The sequence below is a fragment of the Microtus pennsylvanicus genome, chromosome 12 (genome assembly GCF_037038515.1).
Source record: "Microtus pennsylvanicus isolate mMicPen1 chromosome 12, mMicPen1.hap1, whole genome shotgun sequence".
Taxonomy (NCBI): Eukaryota; Metazoa; Chordata; class Mammalia; order Rodentia; family Cricetidae; genus Microtus; species Microtus pennsylvanicus.
The window spans coordinates 12,616,085-12,642,962 of record NC_134590.1 but is presented as its reverse complement, the minus strand read 5'-3'; the positions used below and the strand labels follow the sequence as shown (position 1 = coordinate 12,642,962).

Sequence of the window (26,878 nt, the reverse complement as noted above, 5' to 3'; positions counted from 1 at the left end):
CTGGCAGAGGGGTGGGAACAGGAGAAACCTGTCCTCAGAGATACCAAGTGACAACCATACCTGTTAAAAGACAAGTCAAAAACCAAAGACAGTAGCCACAGTTATCCTATGTCTAAGTCAACATGTTGCCCTCCCTTCCCAAACCTATCTGCGTCTTTATCTATGTCCTAAGAAACGTGAATATTTTTATGGGGAAAAAAAAATCAGAGAGAAGGGGCTGGAGAAATAGCTCAGCAGTTAAGAGCGCTGGCAGCTCTTCCAGAGGTCCTGAGTTCAAGTCCCAGCAACCAAACAGTGGCTCACAACCATCTATAATGGGATCTGGTTCCCTCTTCTGGCCTGCAGGCATACATGCAGGCAGAACAAAATAAATAAATCAGAGGGGGGGGGGAGGGCGCTCAGTGGTTAAGAGCACTGGTTGCTCTTCCAGAGGACCCAGGTTCAAGTCCCAGTACCCACATGGCAGCTCACACCATTCTGTAACTCCAGTTCCAGGGCTTCTGGCAGCCTCAGGAAGACATACGTGCAAGCACAACACCAGTGAACATAAAATAAAATAAATTCTGTATTTTAAAAATCAAAAAATATTACAGTCCCCATGAAAACATTTCAGTCTTCGTGTCTTCCAGATGTGATCAGTTAAAATCCCTACTGGCAGGGCCAGCTGGGGCTCTGAATATAGTCCGGCTCGAGACTGTTCAGCCCTACACACTCCTCCACGCGCCACCCGGTGCACACTCTCTGCCAACAAGGACAGAACAGGAGTTGAATGCACTCCAGTTGAACCCACGCTGTTAAGGGCCTGTCACTGATGGAGTCTTAACCGTGCAAGGTCTTGGGCAGCAGCACTTGTCACCTAGGTCACATGCCTTTCCGGAGTCAGTGCCCTTCACACACCAAGCGTGTGGCAGTCGTGAATGGTTCTCGTCAGCCCTGCTCAGAGCTTCAAGGTTGAAAAGAACACTTTCTCTGGCCCAGACTAGCAGATTCAGCACGAGCTGGCGAGAGGGAGTTGTCAGAATTGCAGCTAGACTTTTCTGCCTCTGGCTAGTGACAGAACACAGTGGGTTTTCTTTCCTGAGAGTTTTTACATGGGGTATGAATGTTTATGTGAATGCCGTGAGTCGAATATAGTAAGAACACAATCATCATTCTCTCCCCATAAGAACACAGTGACTTTAAATGCCAGTAGGAGCTAAGATTCAAACATGCATTTGCTTTATAGCAAGAAACGCTCTAAGTACTTTCCGGCGACCTAGTGGATTTAAGATGCCGACAGCTGTGTGGTTCGGATCAGCGCTAAGCTCCTGCTTCACAGTTGAGTCCAGCTGTTTCCTTCACTTCACTTGAGGGAAGTGACGAGTCCAAGGACACCTAGCAAGGGCTGCAGCCAGGGCTCCAATTGTCTGTGCTGTTTCCAGAGTCTGAGCTGGCCCTGCTGGATTGATTCTACCAAGGTGGCAAAAGCCTACGGCCAAGGTCAGGGAGCCCAGCATCCCCTGTTTGGCCTGTCCCCCATATGCAGCAATGGGACTTCAACCACAGCAAGCTGTGATGCTGAGGCAAAGGTTTTAGTGACTTCTCCTAGCCTACACCAGATGATCTGAATCCCGCTGTGGCAAGGAGACCATCAATGCCCACCAACTGCCTCTCTGATTATGCTAATTATTTGCCCTTTCTCTAGTTACTTATACTATCCCATTGACCCGTGCTTTTGATGCTCTGGGACCTCGAGGCCCCTCCCCTGAATTACTCCTTCCCTCCTCTTGCTCATCCTGTAGGGCCTTTCTTAACAGCCATGGGAATACTTCCCAGACACATTCTCTCCAACTTAACTACCGCACACAGAGCTGTAAGGCAAGATAACCACAGCTATGTTTTTGAACTCGTAGAGATGCCAGATGTACTGGGAAGCCCTTTGATTGTTTGCTGGGTACAAATTATGAGCCACGGACATATCAGGAGAGAGAGGGGACTGTTTCTTTTCTAAAACCTGAGCAGTTTGCTTTGGGAGATCTCATTTAGGCAGGAGACAGAAACTTAGCAGCAGCCAACTGGTCTAGCCACTAGCAACTCCTTAAAAAGGAACCAGGAGAAAGTCTAGATGTCTTTGTCTCTCTCCCTCTCACCCTGACCCTGTGTGTGTGTGTGTGTGTGTGTGTGTGTGTGTGTGTGTGTGTGTGTGTGTGTGTGCGTGCGCATGTGTGGACTTGTGGTACATGGAGAATAAGCAGTCTCTGGGCTGCTGTCTCCCCATGCGCATGCTCCCAGCTGGGATCGTGGTGTCTGCTACCTCCTCATACTGACCAGGACTCTGCTCATTTGACTTCTGCAGAATCCTTGTGCCTGTTCTAAGTCACTGGGCAGTTGGTTAGTGGAAAGGGCCAGCTCTCTCCAGCCCAGGCACACTTCTTCCTGACTTCCACGCATGTTCACCAGAATCTCCATCCAGGACTCAACTCTCCCAGTGTCCCTGTGTTCCCTGAGGCTCTCCTCGCCCTCCCGCTTTAGTTCTAAAGAGTTGTAATGTCTCCTATGGGAGAAAAATGCCTCTGGCTGGAGCAGTGACTCTCAACCTTCCTAACACTGCAACCCTTTAGTACACTTCCTTGTGTTGTGGCGATCCCCCCACCACAAAATAATTTTTGTTGCTACTTCATAACTGTAGTTTGCTACTATTATGAATAATAATGTAAGCATCTGATCAGCGATCCCTGTGAAAGGGTCATTCGACCCCCAAAGGGGTCGTGACCCACAGGTCAACAGCTGCTGAACCAGAGAATTCTTCTAAAGCATCTATGGGTTATGATGACTCGTTCTTGCCTTGCCAGAGAAAGGCACCAGTTGGGAGGAAGGTGGAGTCACCAGGAATCCAACAGAGGGAATCTGAACAACCTAGTCCCTTCCCCTAAACGCATACACTCAATGATTACCCACTATGATCTTCATCATCACCCGTGGGAGGTTTAATTACTCCTGTTTCACACAGGAAAGGCTGAGCTTTGGTGAGAAGAGCTAACCTTGCCCTCCGCTGGCGAGCTCCTGAAGCTGCTGACCGTTCTCCGTGCTCAAACCGCTCCATCAGTTTTTCTCTCAGGAAACTGAGCACGGAGATTTATCCTCCCTCCCGTTTCATACAGTTTCAGCTGTGAAGGCCAGCCTGGCCTCACTTTGAAAGCTTCAGCCTCCTGTGTGCTGGGATCATGGACCCGTACCGTCACCCACAGCTTTGAAGAACTGTCTTTAGAGACTGGAATCTGCTCCTGAGCGGCAGAAAGCTTCCTGAAGTGACAGCTAGGCCTCCAGCCATCTAGTGCCCCGAGTGGGGACTTTGTAGGTAGATCCCGAATTGCAGTAGCCGAGGAAAGAGAATGAGGATGAATGTGGTAATTCTTCATCGTAAGCTATTCTGAAGCTTCCTAAATTCTGCCAACTACAATATAAGTAGAAATGAAACTTGAGTATTTGACTCATGTCTCGAACTCAGCTGTCCCTAGCTTGTCAGATTATTTTAGGCACTGAAGTTAGTTTCTTTCATTTATTTTTATTTTATGTGCATTGGTGTTTTGCCATGGGTGTCAGGTCACCTGGAACTGGAATTACAGACACTTGGGAGCTGATGAGTGCTGGCAATTGAACCTGGGTCCTCTGGAAAAGCAGTCAGTGCCCTTAACTGAAGTGTGTAGTGTGGTTGGTGACACAGAAGTGCTAACTCAGCCCGAGTGTGCCGGTGTCAGCCACTGTCATTCTATTGGGATTTTATTTGCTTTCTAGACATTGTCATCCAAAATAATCGAGGAATGGATATAAACCCCCAAGCTGCCGGGCGATGGTGGCCTTTAATCCCAGCACTCTGGAGGCAGAGGCAGGCGGATCTCTGTGAGTTCGAGGCCAGCCTGGTGTACCACGAGAATTCCAGGACAGACACAGAGAAACCTTGTCTTGAAAACTTAAAAAAAAAAAAAGAAGAAAGAAAGAAAAGAAAGGAAAAAAAGTAACCCCCCCCCAAAAAAAACCCCAAACTTTCAGAATTCCACATAAACACCACATATAACAAGTAAATATTTAGGCTGTGCCTATCAGTGAAATGTAGAGGTCTTAAGCTGTGATCTGCCTGCCTGCCTGTCTCTCTCTGTTTATACAACTTTTTAAATTTTTGAGGTAGGGCTTCACGTATTCTTGGCGGTCCTCGAACTTGTAACGTAGTTGAAGATGACCTTGAGTTTCTGATCCTTCTTCCTCCATCACCTGAGTGCTGGGAGGACAGGCACATGTGAACTACATGCCCAGCCCTCAACTTCTTTGTTTTCCAGTGTTATGCTTACTTCTTGATTTATATTTTAAACAAATATTCAGGTTGCTTTCCATTTCTAAAATTCAAATCTTTCAACCAAGACATCCCAGAAGGCATGTTTTCAATTGGTGTCTCCTTAGCAACTTGGGACGCTGACCTGGGTGACTGTGACTTATTAACAGCCTTCATAATGTTGACAATGACCTGGCACTTCGATGAGGACAAGAACCATCCTTACCTGAAACTGTCCCTTCCTCCAGTGTCACTGTTTTGTCCTTTCCTTTGGTTCTGTTTAAAGCAGAGTGGGTTTTACACAGGGTCCCCTCTCTGCTCCAGCTAACCATGCTTGCTGCAGGGGACTGCTGCAGTAACATGTTTTCTGCAGCCGCAGTGATGAATGAACCTTGTCTACCTAGTCCTTGCCCCCTTCTCTTCTGAAGGTTCTGACCCCTACAAGAGCCTGTGTAGCTTTCTGGGTAACAGCCAGGCTGCATAAAGGCCTTTATGTAGGCCCTTGTTCCTGGGGCTCCAAAGAACAGAACACCTGGAGGTTCCTTTGTAAACAGGATTTAGCCGGCTGGAGTTGAAGATGCCTTAAACAAGGGGAGAGAATGAAGGAAGGAGTGGGCTCAGAGGGTTTTGGCTTGAGCATTATGTGCAATGCTAGCAGGACTTGGAGGAGGGGGAAGGACAAAGAGACTCTTGGAAGTTGTAAATGTGATTAGGTTTCCCCCTTTACATCACTTCCTATAAAATAAGCCATTTCTTGGATTTGGAGTGGCCAGGGATGAATTTCCTTGGTTTAAGCTTGCATTTCAAAACCCCCGCCCCCACTGGACTAGCTGTTCGCTTTTCACATTTTGCTGTCTCTCAAAAACTTAAAATATATTTATGAGAGTGACTGTTGCACCAAAACTTGTAGAATGCTCCCACGAAGCCCAGACATCATTTCAAAAAGCAGCGCGTCCTCATCTTCCTAACGTTTTCTCTGTGAAGCAGTAAATTCGTATTTTGAATCCTCTTTCTTGGTTTTATGCTGTTTACATTAACTCTTACATAGTCCCCAAAATATTCAGCAGATATGGTTATTGTTTTCCTAAAGTGTCAATATTCAAGAGTGTGCAGATGAACCAAGGAATTCGTTGTATTCCTTGTATATACATGGGACCGCTGTGGCAAGAGAAAGGTTCTATTTTATGTGTGTAAAAGGTATGCTTAAATATATTTCTCACATAATAATAATTCTTATTTGGAAAAAATAGAGGGAAAAAGCCACTGAGTTCCTAAGAACTAATGACAGCCTACTTGTAAGTAAAATTTGGCTTAATATTTTCAAGGCACAACATATATTATAAAAACATACATTGTGGCTGGTGGGATGGAGAGTTAGCCCAGCGTCTCTGGCCTTTAATCTACACCAAAGCTTTTGAGGAGGGGAGAGTGCAAAAAGTAACTTTCTAAGGTTCTATTTCTTCATTAATATTCTTTTCCAATAAAAGTCTTTGAATCCTAATGTAAAACATACCTTCGAAAGGCACGTTTAATGCAGGCACTAAAGCCTAGTGTGGCTTCACAGGGAACATTTTTAGTCAGCCACTGGGAATTCACACATGCACACACTGGGCACAGGCTGGTTCCCGCCCCCTTGCTGCACACACTGGGCACAGGCTGGTTCCCGCCCCCTTGCTCACTCCGCTCTGCTGCAGGCAAGGGCAAACCACTGCAGAAGAGGCACCAGGTCAGAGAACTTACCCACAGTGTATGCAGACAGACACCAACATGATTCTGTATTGTGCCTGGGATTTCATCATTTCATGTCTCATCTTGGGTCCCACGAGACAGGTTGCTTTCCTTCCATCTCTAAAAATAACCCAGGTCTCTAAATTGCAGACATAAGACAAGTATTGTTCTAGGACCTCTGGTATAATAGAAGCGCAGGGACCTCTGGTCATAGAGATGAATTACATGGTACTGTACAGGCCATATGGGAGGTAAGATCTGGACCCAAACTGTGCTGCTGCACTGTGGATTTAAAGTGGTGTTTCACAAAGTATAGGGGTCTGTTCCACCCTTAGGAAAGTTCCCCTGAGCCAGGCGGGGTGACACAGGCCTTTATTCTCAGCACTGGAGAAGCAGAGACAGGCGGATCTCTGAGTTCGAGGCCAGCCTGATCTACCGAGTGAGTTCCAGGACAAACAGGGCTACACAGAGAAATCCTGTCTCAAACAAAACAAAACAAAACCAAAATCAAGCCAAACCAAACAATTAAGAAAACAACAACAAAAGGATAGTTCCTAAGCCCCTGAGGACTTAGCAGAGTTAATCAGGTACAAAGTCAAGGGAGGATTTTGAGGGACTGGCTGAGTTCATTTCCCCAGTGCTATAAGCTGTAAGGACTACCTCTTCTGCAACCTTGAGTTCTTGGAGGCCCTTTCTAATCTTTTAAACTTTTAATTTTTTTTTATAATTTATTTCACTTTATTTTCCTTGCATTGGTGTCAAGGTGTCAAATCCCCTGGAACTGGAGCTGCCATGTGGGTTTTGGGAATTGAACCTGGGTCCTTTGGAAAAGCAGTCAGTGCTCTTAACCGCTGAGCCATCTCTCAGGCCCTGGAGGCCCCTTTCTAACACTGGATTCCCATAAAGTCATTAGAACACGAAACAGCAACATCAGCTGCCTGCCTGCCTCCGATGCCTAGCAACAGTGTGGACACCCTGTGACCATGTGGTAGTAAGTACTTGTGATAGATACCACATGTAAAAGAAAATACTGTTTTAACAGAGATAATACCTTTGGAGTTAGGGGCAGGCTGTCCATGTTTTCAAAAGAGGTCTGTGGCTGCTAACACCCCTGCAGCCGGTAAAGATACAACAAACAGTTCAGCTAAGCACAGCCAAATTACCAGCTGGGCAGTAACTAAGGCTCCCAGCTGCCGCCTACCTAGTTAGACATCTTGTGTGTATGCAGCATATTGCTATAGATATGGAACCTGGAAATTTAGCAATAGGGACTCTGCTTGAGTGTGAATAAAGCCAATCAATTGCAAACTGTACTGTTATGATAACCTATGGAGAAGACATATGAAAGCAATTAAACGTAATGGGCGCGGGGTGGGGGGTGGTGGTGGTGGTGGTGGTGGAGGGAATCTTAGCTTCCATTGAAAGAGGCTGGGATAGCCTTTGAAGAAAGACGAAACTGAAAATAACACCAGGCTTTCCTTACTTTTAACGGAGCAACCATGCCATAAGTACAGAACCAATGGAAACGTACATGATTAAAAGCTTATAAAATGTATGCATATAATAATTTAAAACGTATACAATGTTTACAACGTATACAATGTTAAAAATGTGAAAAGCTGAACATAAATCTCCTTAATATATGGTTGAAATCATCTTCCCTTGACCTGGGGTGATGCTCAAGGAAACTAAAAGGGGCTTGGGCGGGGGTGCGGCAGCAGCTGGACCCCATCACCAACAACCCGAATCTGTCTGGTTGACCCGCTGAAAAGAGGACCCACCGAGGGAAGAAAAAAAAGGTGGTTATTTTCCTTGTAATGTGAGCTTTTTAAAAAGCTGTGAACTTTTTACCTTGCTTCATCATGCTTCATTTGGTCAATTACTAACTGGATGGCCCCCAGACAGCGAGAGCGGGCTCCTGGAGGTTGCTATTTGTTTGTGGCTTGTGCAAAGAAGACACCGCGGGGTGCGAACTGATAGGGAGAGAAGGTGCGCGCGTAGGTCGCCTCACTTTAAAACCACGAGGATCGCGGGGGAGTGCCACCACCGTGCGCTCCGGGTCTTCCAGCCTCCGGGCGGCCGCGCTCGGTGCCATTGACATGCAAATACAACGCTGAGCGCGGGCCAATCGCGGGCGCTTCCTGGAGGATTACCTGGTGGCTGCGCGCCGCGAGCGCGGTCCCGTGCGTGCGCGACCCCGGCCAGGAGGCGTGGCGGTGCAGCACCCCGCTGGGACGGACGGGCCCGCTCGCCCGGGACCCGCGGTGGCCGTAGCCGCCACATCCGGAGCAGGAACCGCAGCTCGAGCCGCGCGTCCGGGCGCAGGGCGCGGCCGCCGCCCGTTGCTGAGCGCGCGCAGCCCCTGGCGATGCTCCGCGCGCCTTGGCCGCGGAGTTTGAACTTGGCGGCGGCCAGAAGCCCCGCGGGGCCGGGAGGCGATGGTGAGTGCCGGGCGCGGAGACTCGGGCAGGGGCGGTCGGGAGACTTCCAGAAGCCCGAGCTGGAGAAGGTCTCCCGGGGGACCCAGCCAGCCTGCTGCGGGCAGGTGGCGCGCTCCGAGGGGCTCCTGACACTCCAGGCCTGGACTTTCTCACCCGGGCTAGGGGCGGGGGTGGCGGGGGGTGGGAAGGGTACGCTGGGCTGCCACTCCAACAGGATTGCTGGTGACTGACAGCGTGAAAACGCTTCAGGAGAAATGATCTGTGAAATATTTTAATTTTGATAAATTACTTCCCACCAGGGCCCCTGCGGAGTTTAGACCGCCTTGCCTTTCTTAATGTTACTGGATTGGTCCCTAGCGGGGAGGCCCCAAAGTACTTGGAGGGGCGCGCGTGCCCCTCCCCCACCGACTCCAGCGCCAAGGCAATGATTTCCAGGAGGGTGTTCAGCTGTCAGGTAGCATGGAAATGAAATTGCACCTGACGTTTGCTTTGCTCTGTGTTGCCAGAGAGCTAGCTAAAACTTCCTCGCCGTGGGGGCGGGGTGTAGTCCTCTCTTTCTCTAAAGCCTTTGGCGTTATCCCCCAGCCCCCACCCACCCAATCTCAGTGTTGCCGCGCACAGATGTAGGACACGTTGCTTTCGGCTGAGCACCACATCCGTGTAATTCCCATGGGGAGATTGTTGTGAGCTGTCTGGGTGCGTGGGCTTCCAAAGACCCGTGCTTTTTCTCTTCTCTAATAGTTTTTAAAGGCTAGTGGGATTACAGTCCCATTGAAAACACCTTCTCTTCAAGTAATTTAATCAGAAGCTGGCCTAGATTTCAATTAATTTCAGGGGCTCCTTTAGAAAAGTACTTTTTCCTGTGCTTTGTTTCTCTCTCATCACAGAAGTCTTCCCTCTTTTAAAATTTCTTTTTCCAGTCTTTAAAAGCGTTCTATGATTGTTGTGAAGAAGGAGATAGAGGGAGAAAGAAGCAAATGCAAAGTTTCCTAAGACCTGGTTTTTTATAGCCACCTAATCAGTTGAGAACTTCAGAGCTGCAGAATTTTACCTCCCATTCCTAATCTGTTTAGAAACAGTAGGAATTGACAAGGAAATAAATTTACTTAAAATGCTGTAACCAACAGTAACTCCTGCACATAGTGTCCAGGTTGAAATGGAGTTTATGGTGGCAATTTCTCTTGAATCAACTTCCCACATCTGCCCCTGGTAAATGGCTTCTGTTTGTACAGCCTGTTTTGTAAATACATCCCTTCACCAATACGGCAAAATGCCAAACACATGCCCTTTCCAGAGCTTGTAGCTAGGCTCATAAAGTTAATATTTTTATTGGTTTCTTCATCAGGACTTCCTTACCAAACCCTTGATAAAACCCTAGAGAAGGTTACCAAGGGATGCTGTAGAGAATTTACTTCCCTGGAGACTTTAAGAATAGGATAAACATCCATCTGCCTAGGATGGCTTCAGTGTGGTACTGTCTGAATAAGACAGGTCACTCACCTCTCCCAAACTCACGGTTGAAGAATTCTAAGCAAATTTCCATTTGCAGTGACCTGGGAACAAAGGACACTGAGCCAAAAATACTTGAGCATAGCTGAGGTGATGCCATTTTCTGAAACAAGGCTATTTTGCTGAGAATGATTTTAGATCATGCTGAGACTTCCCAAAGCTTTTCCGTGGTGTCCAGAAAGTCCACCAATGATTTGATTCTAAAGAGTTGTAGGTTGAATAAGGAGTCAACTCTGTGGTTTCAAGGAAGGATTGATCTATGGGAAAGAGAAGTTTTTCCTTAAATGCAGGAAGAGTACGTGTCATCTTGTGTAGTGAACCTCTAAGGAAGACATGGCTGGAATCGTTCTTATTCTCCCCACCTCACCCTACCCCCCCTTCCTTCCCCCCTCCCTTCCTGTTATCTATGCTGGCCTTGGATCCTGGCCTCAAAGCCACGCTCTTTCCTCAACTTTCCAGTAGCTGGGAGTTGGTACAGCTGAACACCCAATGCCGGCTGCGCAGTCTTCATTTTTAAGTCAGTTATTCTTTATATGACTTACATCTGGCTACAGTTTTAAGTTACCAGTTTTGACCAATGTGTTAAAGTTGTACATACTTATGGGGTGTCGTGTGATATTTTGATACTTGTATATACTGTATAATGTTCAAATCTATTCAGAAAATTATTTCCTTGTAGTTAAATTTTTAAGCCGGGTGGTGGTGAGACACGCTTTAATCTCAGCGCTCAGGAGGCAGAGGCAAGCTGATCTACAGAGTGAGTTCCAGGGCAGCCAGGGATATATGCAGAGAACCACCCCCCCCCCCAAAAAAAAATTAAAACACCACCATTTCCTTCTCAAAAGTTATTCCTGCTTTGCATGTTCACGTGGCGCTCATGGTACATTAACCAAAACCAAGTGGGCCTATAATGAGTGTTGGGGGACCCCAGCAGTGTTTCGGCTTTGTTGGTTCCTCCCAGAAGGTAGAATTTCATGACTCGCTTCTCCCTGCGCCTGCCTGTTTGACAGAAGTGTGTAATTCTAACCACTGTGTGACCTCAGCTGCAGTGACACCTTCCTCCCTTTCCTGAGTATCACTTGTCCAGGAGCTGCCCTAGTCTTCCTGGAAGGTCACAGAAGGGCTCGCGATCTGGGAGAGGTCAGAGCAAAAAGAAGCAGAGCTACGTCTCTGGCCAGACAGTGTTTCGCCTTCCTGAGGGAGCAGCACCCCACCCCCACCCCGCCACTCCACTGCCTTCTGTTTGTTGTCGGGTTTTTTTTCCTTGTGTGCCCCAAACTAGTTTTCTTAGGCTATCATAACATCAAATAAGATTAGGAACAGAGGACATTTGTTTATTTAGCTAACATTTACCATGTGGGAGGCATCCTAGAAATTGGGGATGGGCTCCCTGCCTTCAGGCATACTCATCATATAGGAAAAATAAAACATGTTAATAAGTTACTGACGCCCTATGGGAGTAGAGTTCAGGGGTTAAGAACTTAAGTTGTAAAGTTAAATATATACCAACCTGTGACCCAATATATTCATGCCCAGGTATTTATTCAAGATAGGTGAAAAAAATGTCTATTAAAAAAAAAAAGTCTTGTTTAACAGTATCCATAGCGACTTGACCATGGTTGTCTACAACTGGAAATAATCATTTCTCCACAAACAAGAAGGCAGATACACTGTGGCACACCCGCACAATGGAGTACTACTCAGCAAGCAACAGAAATGAGCGGCGGCTGCTCAGCTCTTGACGAATCTCGGAAGCTTTGTGCTGACTGAAGTCAGTTTATACATCAGCTTATTTGCCTGCTGTATTGTGACTTGAAACCTGAGCCTTTCACGTCCGGGACAAGCACTCTACCCCCTGCTGTTGCTAGTCCTAACCACCGAACTAATCAGTTACAGTAGAAGTCGGTGGTTGCCCAGGAGATGGACTGGAAGGAGAACTTTCGGTGCTGATGGGAGGCTTTGTGTCCTCCTCTCAGAGTCACATAGATGTTTGCGGTTACTGAACCCTGTCGAACTGGACACAGCGTTAGGGAAACCAGGAGGGGGACTCCCTCCCTCCACCCCTGCCTTTAAGGGTGTCTGACGTTACTTTGGGCAAGTTATGATTTGCCTGGGGACATTGGACAGTACCTGCTCATGTCCTTAGGTGTAAAAGTAGCTTGGTCTGAGCTCAGTGCCTTGTTCATCTGTCTGTGCGCTGTGGTGACGTGTGATTTAAAGTAAGAGTGACTTGAAAACCGCTTCATTGTCTTGGGGTAGGAAGGTTGTGTGGCAAAGTCCCTGCCACCCCCGGCATGATAAGCCTCTCATTTTAGTGACGGTCTCTTTTTGCGTCTGTTGGGGATGCCACTGCAACGTTCTTGCCTTTCTGACCAGCAGATCACAGGGGTCCACCCCTAACCAAGATGCTATTTGTAATCGATAGCCAGTGGCAAAGAGAAAATTCATTTTGAAGTGTCACTGGGTATATCAGCCACACACCAGGTGGACCCCATGTCTAGGAATTGTTGGCCAAACCAGAACAAACTTCATGCTTTTGGGGGGTTTTGGGTTTTTTTGTCTCAGTTTTGGTGAGTTTTGTTTTTGAACTTTTGGAGTTTCTCTGGGTAGCCCTGATTGTCCTGGGACTCAGTCTGTAGACCCGGCTAGCCTTGAACCAAGGGGTTCATTGAATGCTTGTGATTGATGGCGTGCACCACCACCATCCATTGGAAAATTTTCTTAATAAAATGGAAAAAAAAATAACAGGGATTTGTCTTTAAAGTTACATCAACGAGAAGAAGTGTCTGTTAGGCAAACCCCACTTTTGAAGACTGGTTTCATGATAGTAATTCAAGGTGAATTCTTTCTGGGTTGAGGCTCAAACGCATCTTCCCAGAAGCGCCTTCCATGATCTATCTAGAAATGCAGGTGGAAAAAGGAAGTTTCTAGGTGCTGTATCAAATTGATACTTTGTTTCATTTTTTTAGCCTGGTCTACAAAGCAGGTTCCAGGACAACCAGAGCTACACTAACCCTGAGGTGGTGGCACAGGCTTTTAATCACAGAGGCAGAGGCAGAGGCAGAGGCAGGAGGATCTCTGTGAGTTTGAGGTCAGCCTGGTCTACAGAGCAAGTTCCAGGATAACCAGGGCTACATAGGATGGCTTATTTAACTTGAATTTTCAGTGAAAAAGCTTTTGAAAGAAGGACAACAGTTAAACCTATTGAGTTTCCATTGTTTCTTTGAATCCAAGTGTTTGGGAAAGATAGTCACTGCTTTGCCAATTCCAGAGAGGAATTTTGTTATTGGTTCGGTTTAACTCATTTAGTAAACATTTCTCAAACATGGCCTGGGAAGTCACCAGGCCCCAGGAACACTGGTGAATAGCTGGGCATTGTGCTGTGGGGCTTGTAGCTATTCTGAGCCGGGCTTGATCACGGGTCTGGTTCTGTGGGGCTGTTTCTCCGAATCGAGAGCATTGTCTTGGGAGAGTCTAGTTTTTCACGTATTGTGTTTTGTTTACAAAAGCCTCCAGCTAACACTGAAGAGTTAAGATCCTGGTCGTGTTATTTCTTCAAACATTGGCTCTCACTCTGGTATTCCTTTATTATTCCTTACTAAAAATAGCCACAAAACAGTCTTGCATAAAGGCAACTGTGCAAACAGAACAGTCTAGGCTTGAATCCGAGCAGGGATGCCTCCTGGTGGCTGGGGAGCCCATTTCCACCTCCACTTCTGCATGTGTGAAGCTGAGATGGTGATGCCCAGAGAGCAGCATACATGTCAGAATCACCAGGCAGCCACCTGGCGGGCGTTAACTGCAAGCCTCTCCTTGCCAATGCTCAGTTACCAAGGCTCAGCCCGTTTGAAACTGCCGTTCTCTTGACCAATTTCATCTTCCTCGCATTCTTCTAAGGTAGGCGGTATTATTTCCCTTTAAAAGTGAGGAAACCCAAGACACAGAAGAGATCTAATAGCTTGTAGAGTGCATGGAGGTGTCGGAGTTAGAGCCAAACCCACCCTTTCCCTTAGCTGATGAAGTTCGTAAGAGACATTGGCGAGCTTTCCCATTAAGGCAGTATTTTTGAGATTCAGTTATCCCAGGAAGAGAGTAACATCAATAATAGATGACCCCTGTGTTAACCTTACGTCCTGCTTGCGGATGAATACGGAGGAGGAGAAACTGTCTGAGTCCCCGTTGTTGGTTCTCTCAATCTCAATCTCACTCTCTGTCTCTCTCTCTGTCTCTCTCTCTGTCTCTCTCTCTCTCTGTCTCTCTCTCTCTCTGTCTCTCTCTCTCTCTCTCTCTCTCTCTCTCTCTCTCTCGGATACAGTCTCGGTGTACAGTCTCCATCTCCTGTCTTATCCTCTCAAATGCTGGGACTACAGACGTGCCCCACCACACCTGGCTCTGTGAGCTTTGAACCCCCGAAGGATCTTCCCCCAGGTTGTGGGGGAAAGGGTTAGGTTCCTTCTTCAAGCCCTGGTGTCTGTCTGTGAGAGATTCTGATGGTGTTCCCCACACTTTAGCAGAGGAACTCCAGCAGCTTAGGAACTAAAATCGTAGGGATTCGGCCTGGACTTTGTGACAGCTGTGGAGAGACTGACGTTAGAGGCCACAATCAGCTCTCATTCTGCAGAAGAATGGGACGGCAAGTCGCGTTCCTCAGTGGTGTGGTAGGAGGAGCAGCCAGCTAGCGACATGATATTCTTGTAAACCACTTATTCCCATTGACTTCTCCTCGGCTTCCAGAGGGTAAAGAACCTTGACCTAAAACCTCAGATAAAAGTAAATCAGTAGTAGGTTGAAAACCCTGCTGATGAAGACGAGGGGAAGATGTAGATCAATACCGTGGAGACATCTCCTAGTTACTGCTGCTGTGATGAACACTGACCAAAACCAGCTGGAAAGGGAAAGGGAAGTCCTGATCACAGTCCATTATCGAGGAAGTCAGGGCAGGAACCGTGGAGGAAGGCTGCTTACTGGCTTGCTCTCAGTGGCTTGCTCAGCTTGCTTTCTTACACATCCCCAGGATCATCCGCCCAGGAGTGGCCCCTCCCACAACAGGCTAGACCCGCCCACATCTATCCTCCATCATGCATGTGTCCCAGAGACTTGACCACAGGCCATGAAATCTGACAGAGGCATTTCCTCGGTTGAGGTTCCTTCTTCCTTGGCGATGCTACTTTGTGTTAAATTGACAAAAAAAACTAACCAGCACCGAACCAAACTGTTACCACCCCCGAACCGAACTGTTACCACCCCTCCACACACACACACCCTGATTGTGGAGTTAGATACACGGAATTACTGTTTCTCCTTAATAAGGTGGAATTCCCTGGATATCTGGAATCACAGGGCCACTTCCTCAACCACCTAAGAGGTCTCCACAGAAGCCACCAGAATGCAGAGTGGGTAGCTCTGGTCACAGACACGCTGGGCAAAAGCTGAGTGTTGAAGGGAGGGACCCTTTACAAAGTGTAGTCTGTGGCTCCCTATTGGCAAGAATGTCACCGTGTGTCATCTCTGGCCATCCGAATGAGCTGTATTGTCTCGGTGCAGGTGATTTCTATCAACTGGCCAGCACAGTGTAAGACACCACACTCTGAAAGGAGAACTAGAAGTGTTGAGGAAGACCCGATAGGATTAGCAGCAGCCTGGCTGCCCCGACAGCCCTGAGGCCTTGTGCCAGCAGGCAGCTTAGCCGTGGGCAGCCCCTGATCCAGCTTCTTACAGTAGGCATGACTGCAGTTAGGAGAGTGTAAGATGTGAGCCCCTCCAGCCTCTTTGCCATCGCCTCGGGCCTTTCCTCTAACATTCAGCCCTTTGTGTTGGTTCCCATGGTTACCTCCTCACCACCAGCAGCTGGAATGTGTGGTGTGAGGGGGCTGTCTCCCCTACGGAGCCAGGTCCGGCTGGGGCGGAGGCCAGTGCTCCACAGCTGGATTCGTGAAGTGGGGTCACAGTCCAGTACCTCCCCTTTGTCCCGGACTCTGTACTTTTCCCAGACCTGACACGTCAGGGTTGCAGAGGGAGGAGCCCCATGGGCTGATGGACAGCTCCCAGGGTGTTTCTTGCCCCAGCCCTGCCTGTCTCTACTGTCACTGACATGTCTGACTTTAGTCTAGGGTGATGCCTTCTGTGTGTTAGTGCCTAGAAAGCACTGTTCTGCCCAGCCAATCTTTTCCCTGACTGCTTTCTTGTAGACTTTTACCCCAAAACTGTCTGTTAGTTGACCCTGATAAGACCAGGAACTGGTATCAAAGGCATATTTTGCTTCCAACCTGGAAGACCAGGCAGGTAGGTCCTGGGAACCCACAAGAGTGTGGCAGCTGGCAGCGACAAGTGGCAGCAAAAGTAGCCGCGGGCATGTCCCTAAGCTCTCTCGGAACCCTGTTCGGAAGGCTCTTCGGCCACTTGTCTTGGAGCCCCATGTTGTCTCCTGTTGGAGGTTAGGCTGTCTGGTGGTAAGGGGAGGAAAGTGGTCCCCTACCACATCTGCTGTGCTGAGGAAGGTGCCCCTGGAGGAACCCTCAGGCTCACCTAGAATGAGACAATCTTCTAGAGAACCTTCCACCCTAGAGATACCTAAAGGAGCCCTTAGGCGGTGGCCCTGCGGCAGAGGGTGGCCCCGGGGGAGAGAGTGGCCAAGGCATCCTTGGAGGCTTACTGTAGCTTAGGTTTTCTGCCTTCCCATCCCAGCCCATGTCACACTATCCACAGCAATGAAAGGATAGGCGGAGACAGACTGCAGACACAGTCCCACCTCGGCATGTCTGCTGTACACTGGTCAGCTCTCTGCACTCTGGCTGCTTCTTGACTCTTCCCCTGCCCCTCCAGTGCTTCTTCCACAGAATTAAAGCTTAGCAGGGGAGAGAAGTGTGCCCAGGAGAAGCCTGGCCAATAGCAAGGTGGGGAACCTTTAGGCTTGCTAATTTTCGATATTGAAATAGCGTGGGATGCTTATTCCTGTCCAGAAAATGGAATGAATCTTGGAAACAGATGCATTTGCCGTGGGCTTAAGAACTGTGCATGTGAACTCCTTCCTAAAGCCCAGTAATCCTCTTGGGCAAAGTGAGGATTAGACTCCACTGCAAACAAGGCAGTGAGTTTGCTTTTGCTACGATTCCTCGCCGATGCCGAATTTAGCAAGGGGTCTATTTCCTCTCAATGAATGACAACCTCCATTAACATGTAAAAGTTTTTATTATTTTATGTGTGTGTGTATGCGTGCATGTGTCTGAGTGGAAGTATGTACACCACATTGCAAACTATTAGATACATATTTGCTGGGTATTATGGCTAGAAAGGAAAAGAACCCCAGGTAGGATTAAGACTTTTACGTGGTGGTCAAGATCATAGACCTTGCCGTCAGCCAGCCTCGAGTTCTAACACTAGGAGTGATAAAGACAGCTGTCGTGTCTTGAAGGATGGCTATGCTAGGAAGAGTATAGTGCCCGGCTTGTCTCAAAGCACTCCATAAAGTGGTTACAGCTTCTGCGACAATTGCTTTGCCACATTCTCCGTGTGACGGGTGGGTGCGGTCATCTACATAGACAGCGAGGAGCAGGTTCGCCCACGATCCCCTGCACTGTATTCCTACAGCACTCATCGGGGTTCTAAGTGAATAATTGAAGAGTTATTTGCACAGAGGGGTCATATCTGTTTGCTTCCATTGCAAGTATAATACCTGTTTCAATATACATTCTGTGGTTGACCCTTAGTGGCTGAATGGATGCTTGGACCAGGCAGCCAGGCTCTTGTCTCAGAATGAACCAGCTGTCTTCCTACATGTTGGGTTATTTTCAGCGATGTGCCTAGTGTTAGGAAGTATTCTAAGGGCAGGAATGCAACCTGGGTGCCGAGGGTGGGAGTGAGGGAGCCCTTTTGATGCTGGCCTTAGTTTTTCAAGTGTAGGAACATTTGGCCTTGGGAGATAGGAGCCCCATTTGAAAACTCCCCTTTCTCCTCCCCGAGTTTTCCCTGCAGAGAAGCTTTGGGTTATTAACCCCCTTCACAGGACGTTTAGGGGTGTCATGTTCAAAGGCAGCCTAAGCTAGGAGATTCCAAGGTGAAATGCACGGAAACGAGCTAAGGACCCAGCTACGCCAGCTGCACAGCTTACAAGGTGTGATCTGGAGCAAGTATCTGCTCCTCCACCATGTTGTGGCTGGGGATCAATAAGTCCTGTTGCGCGAGGCCCAATAGAAGGAGGTTTGGAAGAGCGCTTCCTGCGCTGTGTTGGTATCTGTGTAAGTATGCACAGCTTGCTGCAGAGACTCGAGTGTGTCCCAGCCACTGGTAGAGAGTAAAGGCTGGAGAAGGAAGGCCTTCATTTTCTCAGGAGGCTTTCCCCCTCCCCCAGAAGCACTGCTTCATTTCCACGTATTTTCAGTGGTTATTGAATCTTTTGAAGTCACTGTGCCCCTTGGGGTACTGTAGGAAGTGGGTGAGAGCCTGAAGAAGTGAGATCCAGTAAGAGGTCAGCAGCCCTTTGGGGACGTACCCTCGAAAGACATAGTGGGACCAAAGCCCCTTTCTCTTTTTTTCCCTCTCCCTTGCTGTCCTTGGACTGGGGTGTTTTACAGTACCACGTGTTGCTGCCGTGGCATGCCCTGGGAGACCCAAACAACAGAGCCAAACCTGTGAGCCAAAATAAAGCCTTTTAAAACTGCAGGCTGATTACCTCGGCTGTAGTGACGGAAGGCTAACACGCCGTGCACCTGACACACGTGGGTCTCTGAAGGTAGTCTTTGTGGGCAGGTGTCAGTCAAAGCACTTGATGCGTGTAAGACTTAATAGTTCCGCTCAGAGGCTGTCGTCCTCCCTGTTTTGTAGGGGAGGACAGTGAGACACTAAGGCAAGCGTCCTGCCCCAGGGCAAAGACCTACCGGGTTATAGAGTCAGGCTGAGGACCCGAGCAGCTGGCTCTGGAATCCTGATTGTCCACACACACTACCCAGGGTTGTTCCAGGTCCTAGGTTCTGAGTATTTTAAGCTAAAAGGTGCAGACCCTAGCAGAGGTCTCATCAATTTAATTGTAAGCCCCTGAGCAGGGTCCCTTGGTTGTCTTCAGCCTTTGCTTAAGTAAGGCTTGGTGTGCCAGAGGCCTTGCTGAATAGAAAGAGTGAAGTCAAGGGCTTGAGAGGTGACCCATTGGTAAAGGTGCCTGTTGCCAAGCTCGATGACCTGAGTTCAAATCCCTGGACCCACATGGTAGCAGGAAATAATGGACTCCCACAGGTTGCCCTCTGAGCTCAACACACATCACCCACACCATGGTACACAGTTATGTGCGCACACACACACACACACACACAAACACTTCAGAAAAGAAAGATTGAAGCAGATTGATAGTTTTAGGAGGTTAAAAGATTGGGCTGGTCATTTGATTTTTTTTCCCCCCTGTTCATCCCTTTGCCATCTTTATACAAGGTTGACATCTAGAAACGGATAAGCTTATAGATGAGAAATGCTAAATGCCAAGGATATCGATTGTAGGCGTGGGTCAGGGCAGTCAGAGAAAGCAGCCCAAGCAAGTGCGAGTGGACCCAGGCCTGAGGGATTATGTGTGGCCCTGCCGTCACTAACCAAGCCTTGGGAGCTGGGTGGGTGAGCAGAAAGATGAGGACTTTTTAAGAGCATGCCAGCACCATGCCTGTGATTAAAAGTGCCCAGATAGACCACAGCCAGCATACAGTCAAGGGGGTGCAGGCTGAGCTGCCTGGATCCTAAGGAATGATTCGAAAAGCGAAAAGGAGAGTAGCGAAGAGACAGTGACCCAGAGGGTTAAGCCTCAATAGATGAGTAGCCAAGGGTCAGTAGTAAGAGCAAGGGGGCCTTTGGAGAAAGGGCAGTGCATTGAGAATGTCTCGGGAACTTTTGACCTGTGGTCACATGGTTAGTAGCCAGAAACTGACGAGTAGCTATGTTTAAGAACAGAAGTCTGTAAAGGCCAGAAGTTTCCTTAAAGCGTCTTTCAGGCACTGAAGAGTCCAGGCCTTGTCAGCCCCCTGGAGACTCTGGGAGAGGGGAAGGAGGTACATCCTGGGGAGCCCATTACATTGATGAGAACTCGCTAGCCCACGACACAGGGCAAATGGTCAGAGAGACATGGAGAAGCAGAAAGTGACTTGGAACATCAAGAATGTGGCTTCTAGGAAGGAAGGCATATTGTCATGAAGCAAGTATGCATACCCACCCAGCGTAAACCCAGAGGAAATTCTCTGGGTTCTGAGGACAGACGTAGCCCTGCATAAACATACACGGCCCACTTAATTACGAAAAGCTTTCTGGTTGCTCCCAAACAAAGATAACAAACTGCACCGAAGCATGCCAGCCTTGTGTCAGAGGTTTGGGCCAGTTTCCAGCCATGCCCCTGCACTCTCGAAGCCTGCGCCAAAAGTTAGGGCTCATGGCCTAAGTAGAAATTGACAAAAAGAAAGGAAGAGCCTGCCTGTCCGAAAAAATGTCACAAACAAGCAATGCCTTAGAGGCACAGCACAGAACCGCATTTGGGAAGTCCAGATGCATCGACAGAGGCCTCCTACTGAGCTCTTAGTGCTCATCTTGGGTGGTTCTGGTTCAGAAGAACATAGTGAAGGGCAGAGCAGGAGGACCTGGGTGGGGTCAGGGTTTGGTGATATTCAAAATTCAAAAGGTCGAAGGATGGCCAGGAGTTGGCTCCTTGCGTCTGGTTTAGGAGCCTTTCCTGAATGCACCATAGAAATCAGGAGATGGCACTGTCCACTCTGTGTAAAGGTGATGCTGGCTACTGCATAGACACTAGATTAGAGGCATTGGTGGGGGTGGGGGTGGGGGAAGTGGCTGGTCTTACCAGGTAAACGGAGCCTGTCCTTTGGTTGTAATGGTCCATGTCCTGAGGCACGAATCTTCCTTTTGCCACTGTTTTTCCCATTTAAGGACGAAATAGGAAAAGTAAACTCAGTGGGCCTGGAGAGGCCATTGGAATAGGCTCAGGTCCCTGTGTCCTCTACAGCCTCCGCCATCCTCCTGTAGTTTTTACAGTGTTCAAACAGCCTTGGGAACAGAATGATCCGGAACCTTATCTTGTATTGGCCGAAACTCGGTCCAGAAAGTACTTAATGGATGCTATTAAAATACCTCACAGTAAAGCAGTTATTGTGTGATCAGGAGTTAGGGGTAATAAGGGGCAGAATGTACCCATCTTAGGGAGTAGAAAGAGATGGGTGGTTGACCTGCATCTCCTGTTTCTGAAGTATGAGGAAGAAGGATGTTATGACGGCTCACTGCCATTGTAGATCACAATAGGTTTTAGCCCCGCTCACCCTTCTCCGGTTGGCTTAGCTCCTACTTTATCACTCACGGTTGTGATACTGAGACCAGAGGATAGGAAGAGACAGCAAACATTCGACAGTCCCCAGAAGTATCTGACTCATTAGTGCGCAGCACACTAACTTGGGTTGGGTTACAGGATGGTGAATGTTTAGCGGTTCTTCATCCACCCAACAAATATCAGCTGATTGTACCAGCATTCCTCACAGGGCTACTTGTCTTAGATGTACGCACTACCGTCAAAGAGGGACCTACAAAAGCAGGCAGGTGGAAACCCTGTAATCATTCCCCGACATGCACATCCAGGGGCTAGCCTGCTGCTCTGTGCTTTGGGAGGGGAGGGGACTCAGCCCACTTTACCCCCACTGTGTGGGTGGGGAAAGGCATCCTGCAGGAAGTGGTTATCCAAGCTGAAGGAGGAAGGGGAGGCACCAGCCAGTGGGGAATTGGCTTTCAGGGACTTGGCCGGGAGAGGCGGGACAGCCACATGGCTTCTTTCAGTACTTTCACTTGAAGATGTTTTGCTGATTCCAGGAGCTTCTACAGTGTATTTTAAGTAAAAATACTTCCATCTGATAACTTTAAATTAGTGGGCTTATCACCATTCTCATCTAAGTTAGTAATCTGAAGGCCTAAAATTCGGTGGCATAAACAAAGCTTTGAAAGTGCTGAGTTTCTAGGAGGGAGAGTGAGTAGTTGTCTGGGGTTTTACTCTGCAGTGAGTATAATTCTGTGTGTGGTCTGAGCCAAGACACGCAGCTTCTGGGTCTTAGTGTATTCTGGAAAATGAGTCTTAGAAGAAAAAAAATCACCTCGCTCATTGTTTCTTTCATACGGAGTTTTGGTAATAGCTCACACCATATGGGGAAAGATGGACACCCCTTTGTAGGAAAGACTTGGGTCAGTCTGCCTGAGGCCTGTGGTACCCCATTAGGAGATCAAAGTGCCTGCAGATGTCAGTTACTGCAGTGGGTGGAGCCAGCAGAGAAGTCTGCCACAGGTGGGGAGGCTGGCCATTGTGGAGGCAGCATGAGGTTAAAGCCCAGACAGAGGCTCACTGTGCTGCTAAGTGGGTCCATGTACAGATAAGACAGAGAGACACAAAATGATAAATCCGGGGTGTTGAGTTGATAGGCCTCCCAAAGTTCATTCCAGAACTGTCTACCATCTAGAGTCACTGTAGAATTCCTTTTCATTAGAACATAGGAATTTAAAACTGTTTGTTGTCTAGATTATCCCAGAAGAGTTTAAGGCAGGAGTGTGGGTGCAGGCAAATGCTTCCTGTACCTTCTAGTCTGATTTCTGATGGTGTCTCCAGCTCACCCACTCTTCTTCTTGGACCTCCCTGTCCGGTCCCCTGCACCAGCCTAGGGCAGAAGTGTCAGGCTTAGCCGGTAGGCTGCTGTGGCGTCTCCTGGAATTGCAGTCACACGCTCAGATGGCTTCCTTAGCCTTGCACCCAGCTGCCCTGGTCCTCTGAGATGACAAGTGGCTGTAGTGCCATGGCTTCGGAGGGCAGTGCTGAGATGCTGGTCTCGCACCAGAAAAATCCTCAAAGATGAGATGCTCACACGTGCCCCAGGCTTGCGTCTTTCTCACGTTGGCTTGTTCTTCTTGCCCAGCCATGGCCTGCAACACCCATAACCTGTGGCTCTGTCCCCCTACGTGTGTCTAGGATGGGGAATGGGAGAAAGAACAAAGAACGGCACTTCGGAGGCTCAGCCACCGTACAGAAAGGACTGAGCCGATGTCTGCGGTTTGAGTAAAAAATGAGGAAGTTATTAAATGCCACAAAGGCTTTCTGAAAGGCCTGCCTGTGGTTGTTTTTCTTCAGTAGAAGAGACTAAGGTCTAGGGGACACCTGGAAAGGACAAGGCTAAACCTTTGTGGCTGAGTGGATGATGTCAGTGGGTGGTCTTGAAGGGTGCTTTGTGTTTGAAATCACGGGTACTTGTGAGGAGGAGAACAGGGGATGGCTCCCCTCCTACGTCTGTGTCTTGGAAATGGAACTCAGGTCATCAGACCCAGCAGCAAACTCTCCTCTCTCTTGCCCGCTGTCGGAGTGGCCTTCTGCCTTCATCAAATCTTTACATTAGGGGGTTGAACAGGGAGATCCCTTTGAGTCTGCTTCGCACCTCGACTTAAGCCAAATGTCTGTCTGTCTGGTGTTGCTAGGGTCGTGCGGGAATTTCTGAGTGAGGGCGGCGTGAGTGTTGTAGGAGGTTTTGGCCTGTGAGCGCTCACTGGCCAAGGCTCTTCTATCCTCCCTGTAGAAACAAGGCTTTTTTTTAAACTGCAGCTCTTTGTGTAACCATTGAAAGAAGCTCTAAAATGAAGGTATTATATTAAGACAGGAATGAGAACAGTAGGGTTATTAGGCACATACCACGCGTGGGCAGTATGCTAGACAGTTTATACATTATCTAGAACTTTTGGAACAACTCTGCAAGACAGGCCTTATGATAATAATGGCTAACTTGCTAAGTGCTTACTATGCCCTGGGGTCTGCTCCAGGTACTTTACCCGTGTTACAGAAGAGTCTCCACACCCTATGCAAAGAGTGGCCCTGTGGTTCCATTTTATTGACTACAGAGCAGAGGCGTAGAGAGGACAATGTCACCTAGCTGGTCAGGGCTCATGTTCCAGAAATGTGTTTTTAGCCCTTGTGCACAGTCCCTTATTTTGTCTCTCCTACAGCTGAGGAGCCTGAGGCCCAGAGTTCCCTGGCCCAGTGCCATTAATGTCCTAGGTGACTTAACCTCAAGCAGGCCTCAAAGGTCAAGTTTAGAATTCTCTTGACTAAATAGAAAGAAGCGAGACTACAGAGATGTAACGAATTGTGGGATCCCTTCAGCGTTTCTATAATGGAACACCTAAGGCAGGCTAGCTTGACAGTTTTATTAAGTTCCCAGTTCTGGAGGCTGAAAGTCCAGGTGGGGCAGGCTTCTTGGTTTGGTCTCTGGTGAGAGCCGTCAAGGCTGCACCGTATCCTGTTGGATTGCATCCTGACTGGGAGCACAGATCAAGAAAAAAAGGCTACCATGAAAAATGGGAAGGCAGGCGATGATTCAAGGTTCGGGTTTATCTGTATACAGCCCACTCCTCCAAGGGAGGGCTATTAATGCCCCCACCATACGCTGCCACCTCTTAAAGGTCCTACCACTCTGCAGAGCCCCTAAGTCCTTGAGAGACACCTTCAGAACCAATCCAGGCCACAGCTAAGGTAAACAGAAACATTGCCCCTTAAGAATAGAAAACCTCAGGGCTGGAGAGATAGCTCAGAGGTTGAGAACACTGACTTCCAGAGGACCTTGATTCAATTCCCAGCACCCACATGGCCTCTCGTGGCTGTCTGTAACTCCAGTTCCTGGGGACCTGACAGCCATACCCCAAACACCAATGCACATAAAATAAAAATAAATAAATCTAAAAAGAATAGGAAGCCTCAGCTGAGCCCCTGAGCCCCTCCCCAGTACCCTGGAATAAAAAGTTCTTTTTATTTGTCTCAGGGTTTGAGAAAGAACGTTCGTTGACTTCATTCTGTGCTCTGAAAAATAGGAAGCCAGATGGACAGGCTTAATCTCGGCAGCTGCTTGGTAATCCTTGCCTTCTGGCCAAGGCATATGCAGAGGCAGGGCAGCCTGACCGTGCCTCCCATAGGTCCAGCAGTTGGATCTCAGAGGCTGAGAAAAACCCTGGAAGACAAATACCACTGGGAGGAACCCACTTCTGTGGGGATGGCGAGATGGCTCAGTGGGTGAAAGTGCTCAGACCTGCCAACTGTTGGGTTCCAGGAATCCATATACAAGTTCAGATGTAGGGGTGCATATCTGTAACCCCATCACGCCTGTGGGGCAGCAACCCGGGGGTCTCTGGGGCTAGGTAGCCTGGAACACACAGCACGGTAGGAACAAGAGACCGTGGCAGGCAGGCAGGAGTTGTCCTCTGGCCCCGGGTGCCATGGCACTCACGTGCCCACACCACATACAATAATAATATAAAATACAAATGTAAAATTAGTTCCAAGCTTGAAGCAGGGCCAGTGCGATTAAAGAGACGACTTCGAGGGTGTTTGGAAATTCTAGACCTGAGTCTCTGGAGGGGAAATATGTCTGTTCCCATGGCAGAAGGCTCTAGCAATGCGGGGCTTCACATTCTTCCCGACTCCCTGGGAGTGTGGAGGAGAGGAGTTACAGGGATGGTGTTGAGGACCGTGGATGGGAGGCAGGATTGAAAGGGGTGCACAAAAGGCTGGCTCCCCAACCCGATAGAATCTAAACAGTCTGAAATAGTAGTGCCTCAGGCACTGTTATGTTTCCTCCTGATCTGCCACCCACTGATCGGGGCACAGGCCATTTCTTGCACTTAGAGATTGTGCTCCTCCTATGGAAACTGAGAAACGACTTGGTTTCAGGGAAGCAGTGTGATGATTTGGATCATTGAGTTCAAGTTTCAATTGGTCAGCGTCGAGTCCCAGCAGTTAAGGTGGCTAGGTGTGGCTCGGCAGGAGCCAGCATTTGTTCAGCATTCACAGAGCCCTGAGGTAACCCCGAGGACCGCAGTGCTGGGCCCTGTGCATGCTAGGTGAGTGCTCGGTCTCTAAATTGCACCAAAGTCCCAGAACTACAAAACATAAAAGATAGTTTCAGAGAAATGTAGAAATATACTTAGCCACAGAGTCATAGGCAGGAAGGGTGGAAGACCCTCTGTAGATTTGTGCTCCTCCCTGTAGAGCCTGCCATACTCAGCTCTTCATTCTCTTGTTTTTAACAGAGACGTCTGTGCAGACTTGGGCCATGCAGACCCTGGTGCCTCTAACTCCCTCAGCTCAGAGCTGCTCACCGGCGGTCCCCAGCACCGGAAAGCAACATGGTCAGGAGGAGTGAAACTTCGGCTAAAGCAGAGGTAGGAGGCATGGAGGCTGAGGCCAAACACCTCAGGGGAGGGCACTGGGGGCGGCTAAGATGGTCAAAGACACAGGCTGGTGGGAGAGAAAGGGCTGATCAAGGGGATCACATAGGTCAAAGTTCAGAAGGATGATAATCTTGTTTATTTTAGGCCTGGGGATTGAACCCATGGTCTTGAAGCACAGTAGTAAATGCCCCACCACTGTGCTGTTAGACATTAGAAATTAATTTTGTACTCGTTTAGTGACATATGCCTTTAATCCTAGTACTTGGGAGGGAGGCAGGTGAATCTATGAGTTGAAGGCCAACCTGGTCTACATAGCAAGTTCTAAGGTAGACAGGGCTACATAGTGAGACCCTGGAAAGAGAGAGAGAGAGAGAGAGAGAGAGAGAGAGAGAGAGAGAGAGAGAGAGAGAGAGAGAGAAGGAAATTGAATCTGTGCCAACCTAAATTTGATTGTTTGGATTTTCCATGTTTAAGATACACAAATATGCAATCAAGTGTCTGTTATGTTTGATGTAGTAAAACAACACTTGTATTTGATATTTACATTGAGAGTCTTTATTATATTCCATTTTAAGAAAGATACTCGAAAGTAGTTTGAACATGCCAGGGGGCCAGAGAAGCTAGCTGCCTGGTGAGTGGGGGTAAGCCAGGCCTAGGCTGAGCTTCTCAGAACCATCAGGCA

The 26,878-nt window shown here is 48.4% G+C and overlaps 1 protein-coding gene across 7 annotated transcripts in view; it reads left to right on the top strand.

Annotated features, from left to right (window-relative positions):
- Shroom3 (shroom family member 3) overlaps positions 1-26,878 on the top strand; it is a 280,782-nt gene that overhangs the window by 211,659 nt on the left and 42,245 nt on the right. For 4 of the 7 annotated variants that reach the window (XM_075944415.1, XM_075944414.1, XM_075944418.1 and 1 more), the window contains one exon: positions 26,056-26,187. The exons of 2 other annotated variants lie outside the window; for them this stretch is intronic. In XM_075944415.1, the coding sequence (XP_075800530.1) occupies positions 26,056-26,187 (132 nt within the window). Of the gene's footprint in view, positions 1-8,183; positions 8,476-26,055; positions 26,188-26,878 lie in introns of those variants that run through there. One more of the 7 variants, XM_075944417.1, reaches the window with a different exon arrangement.